The following is a 24,475-nucleotide window of genomic DNA, read 5'->3' on the forward strand; positions in this document are numbered from 1 at the left end:
CAAGCTAAGGATCCAAGGGGTCACGATCCTAGCATACCTGGACGACCTCCTAGTCATAGATCACTCGTCTCCCAACTTGGAGCGAGCAGTGGCCCTCACGGTCCAATACCTCGAGAAGTTCGGCTGGGTCCTAAATCGAGAAAAGTCAGCTTTCCTGCCCACAAGGCAGTTGGAATATCTCGGCATGAGATTAGACACAGAACAACAAAGAGTGTTTCTACCTCTGAGGAAGGTCAAAGCCATCAAGGAATTAATCCTACTGGTTCTAAACAAGAAGGAACCGACTATTCGCCTATGTATGAGGTTACTAGGCAAGATGGTGGCCACATTCAAGGCGGTACCATACGCCCAGAGCCACACTCGCATCCTGCAGGCAGCCATCCTGTCAGCATGGAGCAGAAGGCCACAGGCCTTGGATATCCCGTTGCCGCTCTCATCAAGAGTCTGACAAAGTCTGTGTTGGTGGTTAGACCCTCAGAATCTACTGAAGGGGAAGTCTTTCAGCCCAGTGGCTTGGAAGATAGTGACCACAGACGCCAGCCTGATGGGCTGGGGAGCAATTTTGGATGGTTGCACTCGCCAAGGTACTTGGGCAAAGCCAGAGAAGCAGTTGCCCATCAACATCTTGGAGCTCAGAGCTGCTCGACTAGCCCTCAGGGCTTGGACGTCAAAATTGCAGGGGTTCCCGGTGAGAATTCAATCAGACAATGCCACGGCCGTGGCATACATAAATCACCAAGGGGGAACCAGGAGTCAAGCCGCTCAGAGAGAGGTGAGCTTGATTCTCCTATGGGCAGAGGCTCATGTGCCCTGCATATCGGCAATATTCATTCCAGGAGTGGACAACTTTCAGGCGGACTTCTTAAGCCGCCAGACTCTATGGCCGGGGGAATGGTCTCTGCATCCACAAATCTTTCAAGCACTCTGCCAAAGATGGGGAGTGCCGGACGTGGATATCATGGCATCGAGACTCAACAAGAAGCTAGACAGGTTCATGTCCCGCTCAAGGGATCCGATGGCCTGCGGAACCGATGCGCTGGTTTGCCCTTGGCATCAGTTCAAACTTCTTTATGCGTTTCCCCCGCTCCAGTTACTACCCCGCCTGCTGCGCAGGATCAGGGTGGAGCACATACCAGTTATCCTGGTAGCTGCAGCATGGCCCAGAAGGGCATGGTACTCACTAATCTTAAGGATGGTAGTGGGAGACCCTTGGACTCTTCCTCTACGGCCAGACCTTCTATCGCAAGGTCCGATCCTCCACCCTGCCTTACGGCATCTAAATTTGACGGCCTGGAAGCTGAATCCCTGATTCTCAGGGGTAGAGGTCTGTCTCAGAAAGTAATCTCTACCCTAATCAGAGCCAGGAAACCGGTCTCTAGGGTGATTTATCACAGGGTCTGGAAGGCCTATGTAGGCTGGTGTGAGTCCAAGCTATGGCTTCCTCGCAAGTTCACCATCGATAGAGTTTTAAGTTTTCTCCAGCTAGGAGTGGATAAAGGATTGGCATTAAGCACAATCAAAGGACAGATTTCTGCTCTGTCAGTGTGGTTTCAGTGGCCGCTGGCCACCCACTCGCTGGTTAAGACCTTCCTTCAAGGGGTCTTACGTATTAAACCTCCAGTTAGATCCCCGCTTTGCCCGTGGGATTTAAATCTTGTTCTGTCAAGTTTACAGAAACAACCGTTTGAGCCGTTGGCTGAAATTCCTTTGGTTTTACTGACAAGGAAGTTAGTATTTTTGGTCGCCATAGTTTCCGCAAGAAGAGTTTCGGAACTGGCGGCCTTATCCTGTAAGGAACCATATCTTATTTTTCATAAGGACAAGGTCGTTCTCCGCCCTCATCCTCCCTTCCTACCGAAGGTTATATCCAGTTTTCATCTAAACCAGGATTTGGTATTACCATCCTTCTTCCCTAAACCTACTTCCAGAAAGGAAGGGTTGCTGCATACCTTGGATATTGTCAGGGCCATGAAGGCCTATCTTAAAGCTACAAAGAAGATCCGGAAAACGGATGTGCTGTTCATTTTACCGGATGGGCCCAAGAAGGGGCAGGCAGCTGCAAAGTCCACCATCTCTAGGTGGATTAAGCAATTAATCACTCAGGCCTACGGCTTGAAAGGGTTGCCTCCTCCAGTATCATTAAAGGCTCATTCTACTAGGGCCATGGGCGCCTCCTGGGCAGCACACCACCAGATCTCTATGGCTCAAGTTTGCAAGGCGGCAACCTGGTCTTCTGTCCACACGTTTACAAAATTCTACCAGTTGGACGTAAGAAGGAATACTGATACAGCCTTTGGGCAGGCAGTGCTGCAGGCTGCAGTTTGAGACCCTCGGATCCGGGGGCTCCTCTTTTTTTGAGTTAAATTTAAAATTTAAGATTATTTTTCTCAACTAAGTTGGATTTATTATGATTTGAGTATATCTCTAAATTAAATCCTTTTGTCTTGGAGATGTTCTCCCTCCCCTCATTGTAAGCATTGCTTTGGGACATCCCATATAGTAATGAATCCCGCTCTGTGTCCCGTGATGTAACGATAAAGAAAAAGAGATTTTTAATACAGCTTACCTGTAAAATCTTTTTCTTGGAGTACATCACGGGACACAGAGCTCCCACCCCTCTTTTGGGGACCATTTTGGGAGGCATACTGCTTGCTACAAAACTGAGGTACTCCTCCTATGGGAGGGGGTTATATAGGGAGGGGCATTTCCTGTTTGAGATTGCCAGTGTCCATCACCTGAAGGTACTCCATATAACCCATATAGTAATGAATGCCGCTCTGTGTCCCGTGATGTACTCCAAGAAAAAGATTTTACAGGTAAGCTGTATTAAAAATCTCTTTTTTGCTCATAAGCATTCACTCCATGATGTGATGGATGATGAGCATGATGCTCCTATCTTTGGACATGTGTAAAGAGTTTGGTACCTTATCCTGCACATACATCAGGTTTTGTACTATTTTTTTTTTTTACAATGGGTTACAACTGTGAATGATTCCCAGTCTGATTCAAAAAGATATCATGGATTCAAATCTCAATCATTTTAGTCACAGTGGAACTTAACGAGGCTGCCCACTTTCACTTATATACTGGCCCTTGAGCTATTGACAGTATGTATCAGGCAACATTCTGATATTAAGGGCCTAGAGGCTGCAGGGTCCATCATAAAACTTCTCCCTTCACAGATGATATATTATTATACCTCACTATCACATACAGTATGTCTCACTCTCCAAAATTTTGGTGCTTCTCTCGTAGTTCACCAGATTATCAGGCCTTCATGTGAATCAGTCCAGATCTATCGATATGAACATTTCCCTTTTATAATTTTCCCTCCAGTCTATTTAGGCTCAGTTTTCATTGATTCGGTCCCCCACCATATTTAGGAATTGTACTTAAAGTGGTTGTTAAGCCACTATATACAGTATGTATACATCCCATCCCATCTGTTAATAATAACGATATGTGTCCCAGTGTCTGAGCTATATAAAAAAGATGCTGATTTCTACCTTATTTCACAGTGCGTCCCGGCGCTCATGTGACTCCTCATCTCTCTCCTCTGCCAGGCTGACAGCTACAGCGTGAGGGGCCGAGAATCCCCCGCTGACGTAACCTGGGAGGAAAGGAGGAGAGAGCCAAGCAGTCACATGAGCTCTGGAACACATATCGTTATTTAACAAAGGGGATGGGATAAATATAATAGTTTTTATAGCAGCAGGAGGGGAGGGGCAGGCAGGGTCTTGAGCTGACAGGCAAGGAGGGAGGGGGAGAGTAGGACAGAGAAGTACAGAGCAGCGCTGCGGATGACGGAGGCATGTAAACTGACCACTGTGTCAGGGCTCAGAAGCCGTGGTTAATTTACAGGTGGAGGACAGAAGCAGGCAGGATCAGAGAGGTATTTTAGGTTATACAGGGGACCAAATGACACAGCACAAGCACTGTGCTGTTCTGCATGCTTTAAGGGAACAGAATCTATTTTTTTCTTAGGGTAAAAAACACTTTAAGGGCACTTATCACTATATCAGACTCAGTCGCTGTACACACGGGCAAGAATCTCGTCAGGAAAAAAACGTTTTCCCTGACGAGATTCTTGGCAAGAAGCTCTTGCCGCCCGAGTGTACAGACTCTCGTTTCAAAAGAACCGCGGTTCTCTTGAAAGGATAGAACGCGGTGACATCATCGCGTACGACCAGCATGTGCTCGTCACATTCGTGCCATCGCCGCCATCTTGCTTCACTCTACCTTTGCCGTGGAAGCTGCCGCGCATGTGTCAAAGTCATTTTGAGCATTCACGGCTTTCCACAGTGACAGGTAAGTATACACACTCTCGGGTTTCTCGTCTGGAAACAGGCCGACAAGAATCTCGATGAGAAAAAAGAGAGCAGGTTCTCTTTTTTTCTCGTCGAGAGTCTGGCCAGATTTCCTGACGAGAAACCTCAATGCCTCGTACACACGAATGGTAATCTCGGCAAAAAGCAGGTTTTTTCTTGCTGGTTTTTGCCGAGAAAAACGGTCGTGTGTACAAGGCTTAATACTCCCCCTCTACTTAAACACCTTAAGGTCTATTATCGTTAGGGGACCACACATCTTTCTTTTGGTCCAGCCACATATACGCTGTAAAGACATATTTACCTAAATTACTTTATCTGTTCTGGGTTTTGCCAACCCAAGTACCATCCCAAGTTTTGTGCACGCTACAGGCTCAAGTCTTGAACTTCATTTGGGGTCCTACACAGCCAAGGTATGCAGAAATATTTTATGTAAACCTAAAATTTTAAGAGGCCTGGGCATACCCAATATACACCATTATTATGTCACACCTCAAATTGCTCCAACCAGGCTGTTCTGAAATATCAGTTTTCATGGTTTAGTTTTCAGTTTTCATAACACGCTCATGGAGAGGGTGTTATGCTCCACATTTGGTGGACCTGCACTGCTTATGGATAATAGAAGAATTGTTTATACCCCATATTTGTATAGCTACAAAACAAATCATTGCTTGCATGTCTCTTAATTTCTAGGAAGTTAATACTCCAGGGCACATTTGTGAATAAAAAGCTGACTGCAGTCTTTGAAGACAAACTCGATCAGTTCCTCTTGATATGGCAGCCCTGGTTGGAATACCTACCTCATTCCCACCACACTTCACGCCTGGTCCAACTGTGAAGTGCTGGGAAGCCCCCCACCTTCCTACCCCTGTTTTTGGGGAAACGTAGTGCAACCTCTCTGGTCCAAATTCCCTCCTTCCCTACCTCTTCCTTCTCTCCCTCCTTTTAGGAACAGCCTGACAACCAGGTGACACATTGCAAACAAGACCTCATCACAACAGTATAGCTCCAAGTCTAATATACAGGTGGGATAACAGTAATTCCACTACATCTTTAGCCCAAAATTAAAGTTTTATAAAATGACTCCCAATTCTGATAACAGTCTACAGGTCTATAGGAATAAACAACAGACCCTGGTAAAAGGTACATAAGTACACACCCCAGATTAAGGGAAGCACTATACATAGTGCCAAAATATCAATATCAAACTCTACATAAATACAATATGGCAACTACCAGGAGCCATTATAGCATACCAACTTAGTCAGACACTGTAGATACACTATTTGTCCACCCACCCCACACTTTGTCAAATTTATTGGGCATTCCCCTAATAGTACATGAGATTTTATAGAAGGGAATGGCTTTATTAATAAGTGACTTCCAGGCCGAAGTAACAGTTGGTCTAACACAGAGAGTAGTAACTTCCTTTATACATTCAGTAACCTCTAGCCAAAACCTCTGTATAGCCACACAGTCCCAAAAAATATGTATAAAATCCACCCTGGGAAGACCCATTTCCGTACGGGTGGTGTTCCTGCGAGTCCGCGTAAACATTTCTCCCAATGGTTCCATAGCTCTCTGCCAGGTTCAAAAGCAAGAGGAGTCTCTATAGCATTTCATAAACATATACCAATACAATACAGTATCTGAATCATATAGCTGACCCAAACGATAGATATATTTTTCTTAAATTTCGGTTATGGAATAAGATTTTTACCATTGCAAATCTCTATATTCCAAATTGTGATCAAACAACAACAATCTCACGTTACCTTAATCTTTTAGCAGATTTTGCAGAAGGAATTACCATTGTGGGAGGAGATCTTAATCTAGCTTTAGATCCTACACTAGATACTTCTACTCAACGATCGAATATCTCATATTCTCGTTTGAGGGCCCTCAAAAAGAAATTCTATGAACATAGGCTACTTGATCTATGGCGGATTCTATATCCTAAAGATCGCAATTATACATATTTTTCATTAGCCCATAAATCATATACTAGATTAGATTATTTCTTAACAGGACCAAGGGTACTAGAATGGGATGCCTTAATGGAAATAGGCTCATTCACCTGGTCTGATCATTCACCGGTATTTTTAACAATAAATCCTCCACAGACCCAGGGAACAAATTGGTCTTGGCGTTTGAACGATGCACTTATATCAGATCCAACCTGCCATAATAGAAGGGATTAATAACTTTATCTCTGACCATGCCCAAGATGAAACAGCACTCCCCTTAAAATGGGAAGCCCTAAAGGCAGTATTACGGGGTCTGTTTATTCAACATGGCTCACGCCTTAAAAAAGAAAAATCCATAATTATTCAAAATACTTTATCTAAGCTTCAATCTTTAGAAACTTTACATAAAACTAGTCATAGTACAGAAATATTAGCTGATATTTCATCTACAAGGACATCTCTTTTGCAGCTCTTTGAAACATCCCATAACTCATACCAACAGAAAAGAGTTTTGGAAAGATATAGATCGGGGGATAAATGTGGGAGACTTTTAGCATGAACAATACATCCCCGTTCTCCCCAGACCTTTATACCTAGTATAAAAAAAGTCATCTGGAGAAATTACATCAGACCCACAATCTCTTCAACAAACTTTTAGAGATTATTTTTCAGGCCTCTATAATTTGGCTCCATCACCATCTTTGAAAGGTGTTGATGGAGCCAACCAACAAATTGAAGAATATGTACAGGAAACTGCTATCCCATTATTAGATGACGATAAAAGAGAATCTTTAGATTGTCCCTTCCAACTAGAGGAATTACTGGATGTGATTGCCGATATTCCATCAGGAAAGAGTCCAGGCCCAGATGGATTCACTCCAAAATTTTATAAAAACTTATAAGGAATATCTAGCTCCATTTTTGCTCCAAGTATTCTATTTCCTCCAGGAACCAATTCCCAACTCGGACATTAGAAGCCCATATCACTCTGATTCCGAAACCGGAAAAGGACTTAACACTATGCTCTAGTTATCGTCCGATCTCGCTAATTGTGATAGACTTAAAAATCCTTGCTAAATTACACATCTGGTACATTCAGACCAGACGGGTTTTGTAAAAGGTAGAGAAGCCAGTGATAATACTATAACAACTTTTTTACTAATGAACTACGCCCAAACAGCCAAAATACCAATATGTCTCCTTTTAGTTGATGCAGAGAAGGCCTTTGATCGTATTGGATGGCCTTTTCTAAAACATTGATGCAAATAGGCTTAGGTCCAAATCTACTTCATAAGATTATGGCACTATACACTAAACCTGAGGCTAAGATAAGGATTAATGGATCATTAACAACAAGTTTTACTATACAAAATGGTACTCGACAAGGATGCCCACTTTCACCTCTACTCTATGTCCTGGTAATGGAGCACTTAGCAATAGCAATTAGAGAGAATCTTTCCATTACTGGCATACAGATAAATCAAATGGAAATAAAATTAGCCTTGTTCGCCGACGATCTATTGCTTTATGTTACTAACCCACTTGTTTCAACATCCTCTATTTTGTCTGAATTTAAACATTTCGGCACCCCAAAATCCGAAATTCTCAATGTGACACTTAGTTCACAACAAGTGATGGCACTGAAAAATAATTTTTCATTTAAAATTTGTCCCTCGGTATTAAAATATCTAGGTATTTTCATTCCTTCTGCTCCAAACCATTTATATCCAACAAACTACATTCCTCCTATGCAACGAACCCTACAGGATCTTAAAAAATATGAACATAATAAATATTCGTGGTTTGGGAGGATAAATATCTTAAAAATGGATATACAGTAATACCACGGTTTTTGTATTTATTTCAAACCATCCCAGTTTCTATTCCTAGATCTTATTTCTCTACTTTACAGTCGGCTTTTACAAAGTTTATCTGGGGTCATAGAAAACCTAGATTACATAAGAAATTACTATCATTGCCTAAAGACAAATGAGGAGCAGGTGCTCCTGATCTTTACCATTATTATCTAGCAGCAGTATTAACAAGGATAGTGAACTGGTTTCACTCTTCCAATACTAAACAATGGGTATTAATAGAACAATGGTTAAATCAACTTGATCTCACTGCTCTTCCCTGGTTAGATCTTGAAAATAGTGATATTTATCGAGACTCATTTCACACTATGCCCTCACTTACATCTCATCTATTGAAATCCTGGACTAAAACAGCTTTACAATTAGAACTTTCCTCACAAGTAGGACCTAGGACGCCTTTTTTTGGTAACCCACGATTTCCGCCGGCCTTAAATCGTAAAAAATTTCTTATATGGAACAAAGAATCACATCGTAGAGTGTGCCAGATCACCAGCCAGGTAACATTCCCACCTATATTAAACTTAATTTTTACACAGAAACCTTCACTTCCGCAATGGTTGGAATATCGGCAATTATTATCCTTTTTGTCCTTTATTCCCTCAAATAGATTTTTGTATAGAGACGCAACTCAGTTAGAACTTCTGTTGCTACAAGACTCAAAACCAAAACATGTCCTATCCTCAATCTATAAGATACTTACTATAAAAAAACACCCTGAACTTCCTGAATATACAAAAAAATGGACGAACAAGCTAAATGTTCAAATCCAAGAGGCAGAGTGGATGAAATCATTTAATTTAACACATTGTATGTCACTAACAATTAAAGCACAAGATATAAACTTCTTTCCAGGTGGTACTGGAGCCCAATGTCACTAAAACGTATATATACTCAGATAAATAAGACATATGCTGGCGATGTTACGCATCTAAAGGTTCATTGCTGCACATTTGGTGGGAATGCCCCGAATCTTTACATTTTTGGGAAAAAATTATGCAATTATATATTTTAGTTACTGGGGATCCAATACCAAATACGCCCTAAATTACTTTGCTTTCAATTCTACCAGAATCATATAAAAATATCAAAAGGGGTCTTTTGAGACATTGGTTGACAGCAGCGAGACTGGTTATACCACGACATTGGCGTTCAACACAGATACCATCAGTTAAGGAATGGGTCAGTGAGATGGATGACATAGAGAAGATGGAATCACTCTTAGCACACAAATAGATACACACGAGGCACACCTCCGGATATGGGTCTCCTGGAGGGTATACAGAGAAACAATAAGAAGTTAGAAAGTCCTTATGGAAATAAAATAAAAATTAGTTGCCACTGGGGGGAGCCTTTGCTGCCATCCATTAACCCACTTCCCCCTTTTTTTGTGTTGTCTCTGTCCTGTTTTGTCTTGTTTTGTTCTGTCTTTGCCCTGTATATCTTGTTATATATCTATATTGGTTAGTTTTTTTTTTAATTATATATGGAAACTATATCCGAAAATGACTAGATGAAATGATTGTATTACTTTTATGAACTCATCAATGTTTTTACTATAATCTATAGTGTTATAACTTAATAAAATCAGAATGAATATAAAATCCACCCTTGGGTGAGGTGCACCACCAGCAATAAGATTCCAGCCAATCTGGCTGGAGTGAGGTATATCCAATACAGGAATTTGTATTGGATGAGATGGTCTCTAGCCAAAACCAATTAAAAAAAATGATTTCCCATAGATCATCCCAGTCATCCCTGTCTAACTGAGGGGACACTCCCAAGCTACTCTGCAAGGTGAAAGGACCCTGCTGGCATCCATAAACAGTTGGTTATAAATATTGGACAAAGCCTTGTCTAAAGAATTGTTTCAAGGCCAATACTCCATACCACTCTCTGTAGTGTGAATGGAGCAGTACCAAATTGAGAATTATATGCATGGCAAAGTTGAAAATGACAAAACAGGTAAAAATTAGGCAGTTTAAAATTTAGATTTTAAAGCATCAAAATGCAGGAGTGTACCATCCCTAACAATATCCCCCACCTTTTTAATACCAAATATGGTTCATATAATAGGGTCAGAGTACTTATAGAAGAGCAATAGCTGAGGATTTTTCCATAATGAAGTGTGGGAAGAAATTATCTGCCAGTCCCTTGATTCTTCATTGCCAGCCATCGCCCATGCTCTAACAGTTGCATGCATAGATGTAGTGATGAGATCTTACTACCTTGGAGTCAAAGCCTCATAGGAGCCTACTATAGCAGCTTCTAAAACTCCTGCAAGAGCTTATTGGTTTTGCTCTTTGGTAACTGCACAGTTAATATGTCTTTCTCCTTTTACCTTTGTAATGTATGCAATTTTCTGTGGCAATAAAACTCTTTTGGCAGCAGATTTTTTTACTGCTGATTGTTTGTTACAGTAATGCCACGTACACACAACCGTTTTTTCCATTGGAATAAACTCTGGAGGGTTTTTCCAACAGAACTCCGCTCAAGCTGTCTTGCATACACACGGACACACCAAATTCCGACAGTCAAAAACGCGGTGACGTGCAACACTACGATGAGCCTAGAAAAATTAAGTTCACAGCTTCTGAGCATGCATCAAATTGTTTCAGAGCATGTGTGTTTTTTCTCCGTCGGAATTCCATACAGACGAATGGAATTTCCGTCGGAAAAAAAGAGAACATGTTTTTTCTAAGCCCGTCGGAATTTCTGATGGAAAAAGTCCCATGGGGCATACACACAGTCGGAATATCCGATGAAAAAATTCCGTCTGACTTTTTTCATCGGAAGTTCCGACCGAGTGTACGCGGCATTACCCTTACCTGCAGCGCCTAGTACACATGATGAAGATGAAGTTGTTGCATTTACTGATATACTGTAGGGACAGTTAAGGCATCTGAGTTCTGTGTTCAAACAAACTTGTCTCACATGTCCAGTACAAGTACAATTGAGGGACATTCTAAAAATCTAATTGCCAAACTCACCAGCTGAACTACTACATGGCAAACAAATGCACACTAATTGCATGTTGCAGACATAGAGCTTTTACAAAGTTTGGTGACCTTGAACTCATCATCTGAAACTAGGGGCCAGATCCACAAAAGGGATACGACGGCGTATCTGCTGATACGCCGTTTTATTCCTGTTTCTATCTATGCGACTGATCCACAGAATCAGTTACGCATAGATAGGTAGAAGATCCGACAGGTGTAATAGTTTTACACTGTCGGATCTTAGGATGCAGTACCGCGGCCGCCGCTGGGGGCATTTCTCGTCGTAATCCAGCGTCGGGTATGCAAATTAGCACTTACGGAGATCCACAAAGCTTTTTCCCTTCGTTAAGTCGCCGTAAGTGTTAGTTTGCCGTCGCAAAATTAGGGCTGCTTTTACAAAGTGTAAACTTAGTACACCATGTAAAAGTATACCCTTCTTTCCAGCGTCGCTGTAAAAAATGTTTTTAATTTTTTTTTTCCCGCCGCATCTCTTTTTTACACGTCGCGATTCACAAAACTCAGCGTAACGTAACGCAAAGCACGTCGGGAAAATAGCGTCGGGAGCATGCACAGTACGTCCGGCGCGGGAGCGCGCCTAATTTAAATGGGACTCGCCCCATTTGAATTGGCCCGCCTTGCGCCGGACGGATTTAGGATACACCGCCGCAAATTTCAAGGTAAGTGCTTTGTGGATCGGGCACTTTGCCCGAAAATTTGCGGCGGTGTAACCTAAATAGGTTCTGTTCCGCTGCGCCGCATGGCTGTGGATCTGGCCCTAGATCTCTAGTTAGAGTTAGGCCCCTTTCACATTGAGGAGTTTTTCAGGCGGTACAGCGCTAAAAATAGCGCTGCTATCCCGCCTGAAAAACTCCTTCACTGCAGACTCAATGTGAAAGCCCGAGGGCTTTCACACTGAGGCGATGTGCTGGCGGGAGCAGCATCTTTGGAGCGGTGAGAGGAGCGGCATGTATACCGCTACTTCCCATTGAAAACAATGGGAAACCACGGCAATACCGCCCGCAATGCGCCTCTATAGAGGCGCATTGCGGGCGGTATTAACCCTTTATCGGCCGCTAGCGGGGGTTAATGCCGCACTGCTAGCGACTGATTCCCGCTTCAATCCCGGCGGTATAGCGCCGCTATTTTTAGCGGCGTTATACCGCCACCGCGGCTCCCGCCCCAGTCTGAAAGGGGCCTTAAGAGACCAGACTTAGTAAAACAGGAAAAATCTCCTTTTCAAAAACTTTTATGCCGCGTACACACGGTCGTTTTTCGGCATTAAAAAAAACAAAGTTTTCAGCATGTCAACTTCATCATTAAAAACGATGTTGCCCACACACCATTGTTTTTGAAAAATAATGAACAAAGCGCGGTGACGTGAAGTTCTATTCGCCTTTGGGCTGCTTTTAGCTGATTCCTTGTTAGTAAAAGACGATTTGCGCTTTCTTGTCTGTTACAGCGTGATGAATGTGCTTACTCCATTATGAATGGTAGTTTTACCAGAACGAGCGCTCTCGTCTCATAACTCACCCCTGAGCATGCGCGGGTTTAAAACGTTGTTTTAGCCTACACACGATAATTTTTTACAACCCGAAAAACTACATTTTAAAAAACGACGTTAACAAATGCTGCATGTTCGAATTTTTTTTTTGTCGTTTTTCAGAACCCGAAAAACGATGTGAAGCCCATACACGATGATTTTAAATGATGTTTTTAAAAACGTTTTTTTCATGCCGAAAAACGACCGGGTGTACGCGGCATTAGAGTCAGCAAGGACCACCTATTTATTGTCTGATTGACGCATATGGAATGCCAGGCGCTTGTGCCTGTCAGGTGGGACTTTTTAGGAGTGTTGAATATGACTAACTACTACTAGCTAAAGCACACTATAACTACTCAGCCCCTCAGACTACATGATATATAAGAAGCACATTGGTATAATCATTAGCCAAGTCTTGCTCACCAAGGTGTGCTGAAGATTTTGTGATTTTCATGTGAAAAATTTGTTAACCTTATACTTACCCAGCGAACACTGTTCCTACAGCGGAAATAAACCATTCTGGGGCATTAAAGCCAAGAATTCCAACACTGTAAAACCGTTTCAGACCAAGCTGCAAATACAAATTAACATGTTAAGCTGTATCCACATATTTACAGTTCTAGAGTTTTGGTCTATACTGTAAAATAGTTAAGGTACTTTTGTTATCCCTTCAGAAATGTGAAAAGGACTGTTGTGGTTGCATAAACTACAAATTGGGAAGCAACATCTATTTCTTTTACAGTTTACAAAACTTGAAGGAAAGGTCACCTCGATCGCATTGCAAAAAAATTTACATTCAGCCCAGGTTCACACTGGGTACGATTTGCTTTGATTTGAGATGCGATTTCACATGTGAAATCGCATCTCAAATCGGCGGCATTTGCCGGCAATTGTCGGCAATGACACCGTCCTAATCGGTGCGACGCCGCATTTGCGGCGCAGCACCGATTTCAAAAAGTAGTTCCTGTACTACTTTTTGCGATTTCGGCCCGCGATTTACATTGACATATGTGCAGAAACCTGCACAGATGTCTCTTAAATCGCGGCCGAAATCGGGACAGCCAGCGGGAGTGAAATCGTGCAAGCTCAGCTGAACTCGCACGGCTTCACTCCCGCAGCCCAGTGTGAACCAGGGCTAAAGCATCTCTGTGTTTGATTTGTTTTCTTCTAGGAATCACAGTCTGGGATACCATTTATTCAAATGCATTAACTGTAAGGAATAAACATATATGTGATCTGAAAAGTAGTTCAGCCATGCTGAAATCATATTGTCTTTTATATTTCTTCCATTTTATGTAGATTTGCTGATAGGTTAGCAAGTCCATAATTAAGTTAAGTTAAGTTAAGACCATTCTGGCCACAGGAGTGTACAGCCAGTTACTCTGTAAATATTTTTTTATCAATCTTTTGTTTTTTATGTAAGTTTTAGTCACAATAAAAAGTCATTTTGTAATGATATAACTCCTCTCAGCTATTAGAGCCCCCCCCCCAGTGGAGTTTGCCTCCTAGGCCAATACTACCTCCACCCGGTGACGGCCCCTCATAAGGGGCGCTGCCTCCCTAACCTCCATGTGCCCAGCCCCTAATCTCCATGCAGGGCACCGAACACATGGATTTCTATGATCAGTTTTTTGATCAGTACATGATCAGAGCCTGAGGCTCTAATTGGCTTCAAAATGGGTAGGCTTGGAGCGCAGAGCACTGCGTCCCGAGCCCACCCACTTGTGTGACAATAGCGGATTAATATTCGCTATTGTCTTCCCGCTTCTCCACCTGGCCAATCGGGAGGAGAAGCGACCGGATTGGCCGGTAGGAGAAGCAGTGGGGAAGTCGCCGAAGCGGCCCGGAAAGCCGCCTAGGAGGAGAAGCAGTGGGGAAACCGCCGAAGCCGCCCACAACCTGGATGGGGTACGTAGTGCGGGTCAATTGGCCAGTTCAAAAAATTGAACACCAGCCGCCACTGCCTCCACCTAAACATAAGGGGAGAGATTGTGAAAGAAATGATAAATTCTGTAGATAACTGTATTCTATGTTGTATGCTTTGCTTATGTATTGCACACTGCACTCATATTCACACGGAACTAATAATGTTTGATTATGTGTTTGCATTCTTTCGAGTCCTGATAAGAAATTAGCCTGCCTATGTTACGCCCCTTATTACCATAAAAAAATAATTTTAATATAAATGTGATACCTACATAAGCATGTGTATAAAAAACTTCAACTGCGCCAAATAAACAGAACAGTTATTTGGAAAGATGCTGAATGTATCTTTTTGTGTCTGTTCCCAATAGGAGTTGCCTATCTATAAAATTTCCAGAACAGTGGGTTAGAAGAAACCTCAAACAGTAATTGATTTTAACAGGAGTCTTCTAACCTGTAAGTAACATCTGACATTTCCTGTTAGTAATAATAATATTGTAACTGGGGTAATGAGCACTATCAAGGCTTAAGGTTTTGTGCAGTGCACAGTGTGCCGCATGTATTTTCTATCTCTCCCTCTCTTCTGGCACCTTCCTCAACTCTATAAAACATGCGCTAATCACCGCTATCCTTAAAAAGCCCTCACTGGACTCCATTAATCCTAACAACCTACGCCCCATCTCCTTACTCTCCTTCTCCTCTAAACTCCGTGAAAGACTGGTCTACAACTGACTGAGCGACTATCTGACTATGAACAAAACTTCTTGATCCCCTTCAGTCCGGAATTCGTCGTCAACGCTCCAGGGAAACTGCTCCCCTTAAACTCAACAACAATCTACTAAAGGCTAAAACCGACAGACAATATTCTGTATTCTCCTGGACCTTTTTGCTGGCTTTGATACAGTGGACCACCCCCTCCTCTTCAAAAAAAACTCCACTCCTTTGGTCTTTGTGACTGTACTCTTTGCTGGTTCTCATCCTACCTATCCCACTGCTCCTTCAGTGTCACTTACAACTCTACTTCCTCATCTCCTCTTCCTTTCTCCGTTATGGTCCCCCAAGGTTCTGTTCTTGAACCTCTCCTTTTCTCAATCTACACCTCCTCCCTAGGTCAGTTGATAGCCACCCATGGCAATATCATCTCTACACGGACGACACCCAACTCACTCCATCTGTCTCCTCACTCATCACCAACTTACTAACAGACATATCAGCCTGGATGTCACATCAATTCCTCAAACTCAACCTATTCAAAACCAAGTTCATGATATTTCCTCCCTCAAGTGCCACTTCCCCTGATTTCTGTCAGAATCAATGGCTCAGCTATCAACCCGTCCCCCCATGCCAAGGTCTTAGGTGTAATCCTGGACTCTGAACTCTCCTTTCAGCCCCACATACAATCACTATCCAAAGCTTGCCGCTTCAACCTCCGCAACATCTCCAAGATACGCCCCTTCCTAACCAATGTCACCACAAAGCTTCTAATCCACTCCCTGGTCATCTTTTGCCTCAACTACTGCAACTCCCTCCTTATTGGCTTACCTCTAAATAGGTTATACCCCCTTCAGTCCATTATGAATGCTGCTGCCAGGCTCATCCACCTTACAAACCACTTGGAGTCTGCCACCCCTCTCTGCCAATCCCTCCATTGGCTGCCACTTAATCAACAAATTAAATTCAAGATACTAACAGTAACTTGCAAAGCCATCCAGAATGTGGCCCCCAGCTACATCACTAACCTAATCTCAAAATAACAACCAATTTGTCCTCTTCGCTCCTCACAAGACCTCCTGCTCTCTAGCTCCCTTGTCACCTCACCCCATGCTCACCTCCAGGACTTCTGAGCCTTTCCCATACTCTGGAATGCTCTACCCCAATCTGTCTGACTATCTCCTACTTTGTCTACTTTCAGACGATCCCTGAAAACTCATCTCTTCAGAGAAGCCTATCTGGCCTCCACCTAACAACTGTACATTTATTTTCTCCATCAGCACATCCCCCACAGTTATTACCTCTTGTATGTCCTGACCCTCCCTCTAAGACCCCGTACACACGACCGAACATGTCTGCTGAAACTGGTCCGCGGACCAGTTTCAGCAGACATGTTCGGTCGTGTGTACGGCCGATCGGACAGGATTCCAGCGTACATTTGCCCGCCAGACCGTTTTCGAGCGGACAAATGTTTCTAAACTTGCTTAGAAACATGCCCGCTGGAATCCTGTCCGTCGGACATGTTCGGTCGTCTGTACAGACTTACCGTACATGTCCGAGCGGCCGCCATCCCTCGCATGCGTCGAATGACTTTGACGCATGCGTGGAAGCATTGACCTTTCAGCGTCGCCGCGTCATCGTCGCGGCGACGGCGCAAACACGTCACCTCGCTGTCTGTCCGCGCAGATTGTCTCTCATTTCTGTATGATGGTGTGTACAGCCATCATACAGAAATCTCCGGGCGGGCATGTCCGCTGAAAACGGTACGGCGGACCGTTTTCAGCGGACATGTTTGCCCGTGTGTACAAGGCCTAAGATTGTAAGCTCTAATGAGCAGGACCCTCTGTTTCCTACTGTATTAAAGTGTATTGAATTTGTACTATCTACCCTCAAGTTGTAAAGCGCTGCATAAACTGCCGGTGCTATATAAATCCTGTATAATAATAATAATGTATACAACAATGGAGCAAAAGCTCCAGGATGGATATCGCTGCCACAGATGGGAGTGGGTTGCCCTTCTGGAAGCTCACAATAGAGATTTGGAGGAGCAAATTGCAAAACCGGGCAGAACTGTGTTACTGTAGTCAGAGGGATTGGTAGGGATTCACAGAAAATAAAGGCCAGCCCTGGGTCTTAGCACCAGCAACAGATTTGCCAGGTTGGGTGAAGATGTGGGTGTGGCAAACTCAGAGGTGGCAGCCCTGGATGTCATTGCTACCTATAACAGTCGGGAGAGCAGCACATCTAGTAGTGGTGATGAGGGTAGTGTAGGAAAGCCTAGACTGCTGGTGGTATCAGGGGATTCTATCATATAGTAATTTGTCACCAGGATCGCCTCAGCTGAATGGTTTGCTTTCTCCATGGTGCCATTGTTCGGCATGTGGTGGACCGCATTGGTAACTTACTGGGAGGGACTGGGCATGCCCCAGCTGTCTTGGTCCATGTTGGAACCAATGACAGAATACATGGTAGGTGGAGGCTTCTTAAGAATAAATTTAACGGCACGACAAAATATGGTCTCCCTGGGTGGAGACTTTCCTCCCCCCTGAGTTTGAAGTCACCTTATCTTCGCCATGAATAGAAGGTCATTACCTTGCTGATCCGTTACGACCCCCTGCGGGTTCACGCGCCCACGCCGACAATCCCCCTCCCTACTTTCTCTTCCTCCTCCCTGACTTCATTTCTAATTTTCCTCCTCTTCTCTCTTTCTCTCTGTCCTTACTTCTTGGGGCTCTCTGGCCCCTGTAGTACTACTAAAAAGTATTACTTTATATCTGTGGGCGGTGCTGTGTTCTACCGCCCTTATTCAGTTTATATTTCTTTAGTTTTGAACTCACAGAGTACATACGGTTGTTTTGCACTACTTTTGAAATGGAGTAGTTCTCATTGCTTTCTGGGATCTAGTTGTACCTACACTCAATGTTCACAATAGTTCCCGTTGTACAAACGTTCTAGTATGTCTGCATTGTCCTCAAATTACCTGTGTTCAGAAATTCCTGATGTCACGTTTGTACCCATTGTAATTGAGATGTACCATTGTATTCCCTTACTGACTCAACCTGAAATGTTGACAATGTTACTCTGTGTACTTTGCTCTTCAATAAAAAATTTGAACAAGAATAAATTTAACGGGTTAACGCCCGCCGCATGTATATGTACGTCCACAGAATGGCACGTACAGGCATATGGGCGTACATGTATGTCCCCGCCTTTCCCGGGGTCGGGGGTCCGATCGGGACACCCCCCCCTGGTACATGCGGCGGTCGGAATCCCGCGGGGAGCGATCCGGGACGAGGGCGCGGCTATTCGTTTCTAGCCGCCCCCTCGCGATCGCTCCCTGGAGCTGAAGAACGGGGAGAGCCGTATGTAAACACGGCTTCCCCGTGCTTCACTGTGGCGGCTGCATTGATCGAGTCATCCCTTTTATAGGGAGACTCGATCGATGACGTCAGACCTACAGCCACACCCCCTTACAGTTGTAAACACACACTAGGTGAACCCTAACTCCTTCAGCGCCCCCTGTGGTTAACTCCCAAACTGCAACTGTCATTTTCACAATAAACAATGCAATTGAAAGGCATTTTTTGCTGTGAAAATGACAATGGTCCCAAAAATGTGTCAAAATTGTCCGAAGTGTCCGCCATAATGTCGCAGTCACGAAAAAAAACGCTGATCGCCGCCATTAGTAGTAAAAAAAATAATAATAAAACTATCACCTATTTTGTAAACGCTATAAATTTTGCGCAAACCAATCAATAAACGCTTATTGAGATTTTTTTTACCAAAAATAGGTAGAAGAATACGTATCGGCCTAAACATAGGAACATTTTTTTTTTTTATATATATATGTTTTTGGGGGATATTTATTATAGCAAAAAGTAAAAAATATTGCATTTTTTTCAAAATTGTCGCTCTATTTTTGTTTATAGCGCAAAAAATAAAAACCGCAGAGGTGATCAAATACCACCAAAAGAAAGCTCTATTTGTGGGAAAAAAATGACATCAATTTTGTTTGGGAGCCACGTCGCACGACCGCGCAATTGTCTGTTAAAGCGACGCAGTGCCAAATCGCAAAACCTGGCCTGGGCCTTTAGCTGCATAAAGGTTCGGGGGTTAAGTGGTTAAAGAACTAAGCTGCAAGTTGAAGGGAAGGACCTCCTAGGCCAATGCCACTTACAGAAATCACAGGTGCAGCAGAGTGCAGTTAGCAGGGCCAGAAATTGTGATGACAGGCCAGGCTATTTCTGTGCAATACAGGCACTCTTAGGCTGCATTCACACCTGAACGCGGCGTATTTTACCGCGATTTGCAGCGGCAAATTGCAGCGTTTTGTTCCGCAATTTGCCGCGACAAAACGCGGTAAAATACGCCGCGGTAACATACACAGGAGGGATGATCAACATTGTCGGCTATGGCCGAACGCCTCCTGAAAAAAAGGTCCGGGACTTGTTTTGAGCTTCAGGCGTTTCGGCGTTCGGCGTGGAGATGTGAACCATCTCCATAGCCGACAATGTAAAAATCACCCCTCCAGCGTATTGCAGGCTGCAGTAGCGTCGCGCTACAGGCGACAATACGCCTAGGTGTGAATGCAGCCTAAAAGTGCCCCCTCTCCTATTGTGGTGTTTAAGGGAGCTCAAGAAGATTCACAGAACAAGACATGCAGAGAATGCAGGAGGTATGCTGGCTGGAATGCTTAGAAGGAGCCGATACAGTGACAGTGCTTAAAGAAATAGTTGATCTTTACCACAAAACTGCCTATGCAAATAAGGGATATCTGCAGATAAAAAACAAACTGTGCAGCTCAAACTAAAGTTAAATATAGCCCTTGCTAGAGGTGTAAACCATTTACATACCTTATGAAGCCTAACTGGAATACCCCCAGGACGTTGCTAAGTGAGGCCTAGTCATCACTGCTCACCTCCAACATCACAGGAGTGAGCTCTCAAATGCTGAGCTCAGAACTACTACATCAGGGCAAAGCCAGAGTATATGAGGGGGTTTGATTTAGAGAAAGAGCTCACTCCAGGGATGGTGGAGGTGAGCAGTAACGACTAGGCCTCACTTAGCAACATCCTGGTAGTATTGCAGTCAGGCTCCATAAGGTATGTAAATGGCCTACACCTATAGCAATGGTATCATTCATCTTTAGTCAGAACTGCACTGCACATCCCTTACCTGCATAGGCAGGTTTTCTGTAAAGGTGAACTATGCTTTTAACCTCCATTATCAAGCCCACGCAGAGGTGGGGGAGGGGGGGGAGCATGGGAAGGATCAGAGAGGAATCATGCAGTGGCTGGAAGATCAGCAGAGACTGTAGCTGGCTGGGGCGCACTTCACCTTCATCACCAAGCACAGGGAGAGAAGGGGGAGAATGGGAAGGATCACAGAGGCATCTGTGCTGTGGCTGCAGGGCTACAACAGACAGTGACAGGCTGGATCAGTGTGACAGCTGGGTGTACGCACAGCTCTTCTACTTGTTATGCCCAAAGGAGTGCGGGAGTCAGCAGTGTGGAGCTGCCAAGGAAACCTGTAGATCAGGCCATATATGCTGAGAGACAACAGAGCCCTCATACCATGTGTCCACTACAGACCGTTGACAACACAGTAATGGGGTGGTCCCCCTACTGCAAAACAAGGTAAATAGTGAGCAGATACAAAAACCAGTGAACCAATGGAAAAAGACAAACAAAACATAAAATTGTAGCGCTGGATGATGATTAGGGTTTAAAACTGTGGCCCAGATTCACAAAGCACTTACGCCGACGTATAGCACGTTACGCCGACGTAAGTGCAAATGTGCGCCGGCGTATGTGTGCGGCAGACCCACGAACCAACATGCGCCTAAAAACAGGCAACACCCCGCCGACGTAACTTGCACACGCCGGCGTAGGGTGGGCTTACATATGGGCTGGACGCATGGGGCTGCTCCCATTAATTAGCCATTCAAACATGCAAATGAGGGAAATACGCCGATTCACGAACGTGCGTGTGCCCGGCGCATGCTACGCGAGTTGTGCTTAAGTTGTACGTCCGGCGTAAAGTTATTCCCCATAAATGAGGTGCAACCCGGCAGCAGACATGCACAGGTCTGCACCAGGGAGCACAAGCCGGCGTATTGTGCGTTGGACGTGTGTCTGGCTGGGCGTACGTTATGTTCACGGCGTACGCGGTGATCCGACGTAGCTTAGGCAGTTGTGCCGGCGTGGTTGTGAGCAGGCGCAGGGGGGTGCTGTGTATGTGTCTACGTCACGGCGCATGCACAGTTCGTGATACGTACATGTCTGGCGCTCGGTCCATCATTTGCATGGGGTCGCAGCCACTCCCACCTACGCCGGCGTGTGCCTTGGAAACCTACGCCACTCTGGTGCAGCGTTGGGAGCACTGGCTTGCTGAATGCAATGCTTGCCTCTCCGCGCTACGTTGGCGTGGCGTACGGTGTGTGCTCTATGGCGGCGTAATGTGCGCCTTGCTCTCTGTGAATCTGGGCCTATATGTCTAACGAAAAACAGATTATAAACCATATATAGATCACCCGATAACTTACCCGATGAGTCAATTGATAATGCAATGATAACACAACCCGTTTCTCTTTCTCCCCGAGTGCCTCTAACTTGTAATTTCCTTTTCTATTATATTATCAATTATATCATTGATTGCTTGGTGATTCTAGTATTGATATTGTGCATTATCAATTGACTCATCGGGTAAGTTATTATTATTATTTTTCTTGAATCAATCAATTCCTTGACCAATCGTTGATCTGTACAATTGTTTGTTTTGCAATTTTATACATAAATAAACTTTTTATACTATTATGTTTATTGTATTTCATCAGTACTGAGATAGTCCCCCCAAACCAACTGAGTGGGTAGCTTTGGGTTTAGCTTCACTCTCCCCCTTTCTCTACCATAACTGGGATGATGGTACGTTATTATGATTTATTATTAATATTTACATGAGGCTATACTACCCTTTTGTTCACAGTTCCTATCATGGTGCAATTAGCAGTTCACTATTTTTGTTTAATTTTGGATTGAGTGATTGACTCAATCCAAAATAGTTATTGACTTATGATGGTTAAAACCCTTTTTTATTATATATTTTAGCAAGAAAGCAACCGCAGAGAACTCTCTTTGGTTTTGTTTTTGCTGTCTGAAATTTGTATGCTTCTTTAGTTACATTTTCTCTCTTCTCTGCAAGCACTAACAGTCAGAATTAATGAGCCTCTAGCTCATTCATTAAGTCTAACTCCACAGCATTCTCAGGGTTGCTATAGCTACATGTCACGTGTCTGATGAAATCACTAGCCAGTTTATTAGGCTTAGGCCTCCTACACACGATAGGTTAAACAGAGGACAACGGTCTGATGGATCGTTTTCATCGTTCAAAACCGATCGTGTGTGGGCCCCATAGGTTATTTGACCATCGGTTAAAAAAAAGCCAACTTGCTTTAAATTTAACCGATGGATTCCTAACCGATAGGTTAAAACCGATCGTTAGTAGGCACAACCATCGGTTAAAAATCCACGCATGCTCAGAATCAAGTCGACGCATGCTTGGAAGCATTGAACTTCGTTTTTTTCAGCACGTCGTTGTGTTTTACGTCACCGCGTTCTGACACGATCGTTTTTTTAACCGATGGTGTGTAGGCGCGACAGACCATCAGTCAGCTTCATCGGTTAACCGATGAAAACGGTCCATCAGACCATTCTCATCGGATGGACTGATCGTGTGTACGCGGCTTAAGAGGCATAGAGGTGGATATTTACTGGACGAACTGCTTTTATTGCTTTGTTTGCTCTTTGCTATAGACTTTGGTAACAAGAAAATGGCATAAGAGACATTTCAACTCTCCACCCTGGTTCACATTGATGCGATTTGGCATGTGATTTGACATGTCAAATCGCATGCCAAATTGGTGGCAATTAGCGGCAATGGCACTGTCCGAATCATCGCCAAAAGTAGTTTCTGTACTACTTCTGGCGATTTCGCCCCTGAAATCGGGACTGACATGCGGGAATGAAATTGTGCGAGTTTGGCTGAACTCGCACAATTTAATTCCTGCAATCAATGTGAACCAGGGCTCAGGATGAGATCAGATTGTCCAACCAGTGTGATCACAACCAATAGGAATGAGTATATATGAAAATCTGAAACCAGATAAAAAAAAAAAAAAAAGATTGCGACAATATAAACACTAAATACGTTCATCCAAAAAAATGGAACCGTGTAAAGTAAAAAGGTCCTTTTTTATAAATGATTAAGCCAGTCAGTGGAACAGTCCATTTGGGTTCAGTACCCTTTATCAAACAAGCATATATAGGCAGCATAATACAGCCATTATAGAGAGCAGTACACAGAATAAGCATATGTTCTTATAGTAGACTATGGCCACTAAGAATGGGATAGTTCAGCTTCTCAGAGGTGAGCAGCCATCTGTAGTCAGGGTGTACATCATTGATGTCTTCTGTTAACTAACAAGCAGCTATAGTACAATCACAATAATTGTCATGTTACATGATATTATTTTTATTATGTACTGTCTCTTTAATCCCTATCTAGTTTGACTCTTGTGGCATTCCTTAGTTTGCATGCTGCTCAGTCTCCTCCCCCTCTTTTCTGTATCAGTCATTTTAATGCTGTAATTCATGTGACCTGTATGTTTCTTCTACCTGCATGGAAGAATCGTTCTTTTACCTGTTGTAACTTGCATTCTACGGATCATACGACGAATAAACATCGCCAGATCTTCTTTCATGTGAGTTGTGACTGAGTAAGCTATCTGGAAAGGTGATTTGGGATGGATAATCTCTTCAGGGCAATGAGCTCCATGTGCTACTGAAAAATACATTCATAGCCTTTGCAGCCGATTCAGAATAGTAAAAGAACGTATCCAGCAGCCTGCACAGAGATAACTGCGTCACAGAACAGATCATAGTGAAGTGTAACTGTGTGTATTGCATGAGAATTCTGCATACAACCCCAGCACAGCTTGTTACAGCTCCTCACAGTATACAGACACTCTTCACTGCTACAGTCAAGCCTGTGTACTGCAGGCCATCATGAGTGGAAAGGGCTCAGTGTGTGATGAAACACCACAGCATGCTTCACACAGAGAAAGCCAGGATGAGGACCCAGA

At 43.7% G+C, this 24,475-nt stretch overlaps 1 protein-coding gene across 1 annotated transcript in view; it reads right to left on the minus strand.

Moving 5' to 3' along the window:
* ACSBG1 (acyl-CoA synthetase bubblegum family member 1) overlaps nucleotides 1-24,475 on the minus strand; it is a 96,322-nt gene that overhangs the window by 59,524 nt on the left and 12,323 nt on the right. Inside the window, exon 5 of the mRNA XM_040343089.1 lies at nucleotides 13,185-13,273. Coding sequence (XP_040199023.1) covers nucleotides 13,185-13,273 — 89 coding nt within the window. The remainder of the gene's footprint in view (nucleotides 1-13,184; nucleotides 13,274-24,475) is intronic.

Source organism: Rana temporaria, chromosome 3 (assembly GCF_905171775.1).
Source record: "Rana temporaria chromosome 3, aRanTem1.1, whole genome shotgun sequence".
NCBI classification, from domain to species: domain Eukaryota; kingdom Metazoa; phylum Chordata; class Amphibia; order Anura; family Ranidae; genus Rana; species Rana temporaria.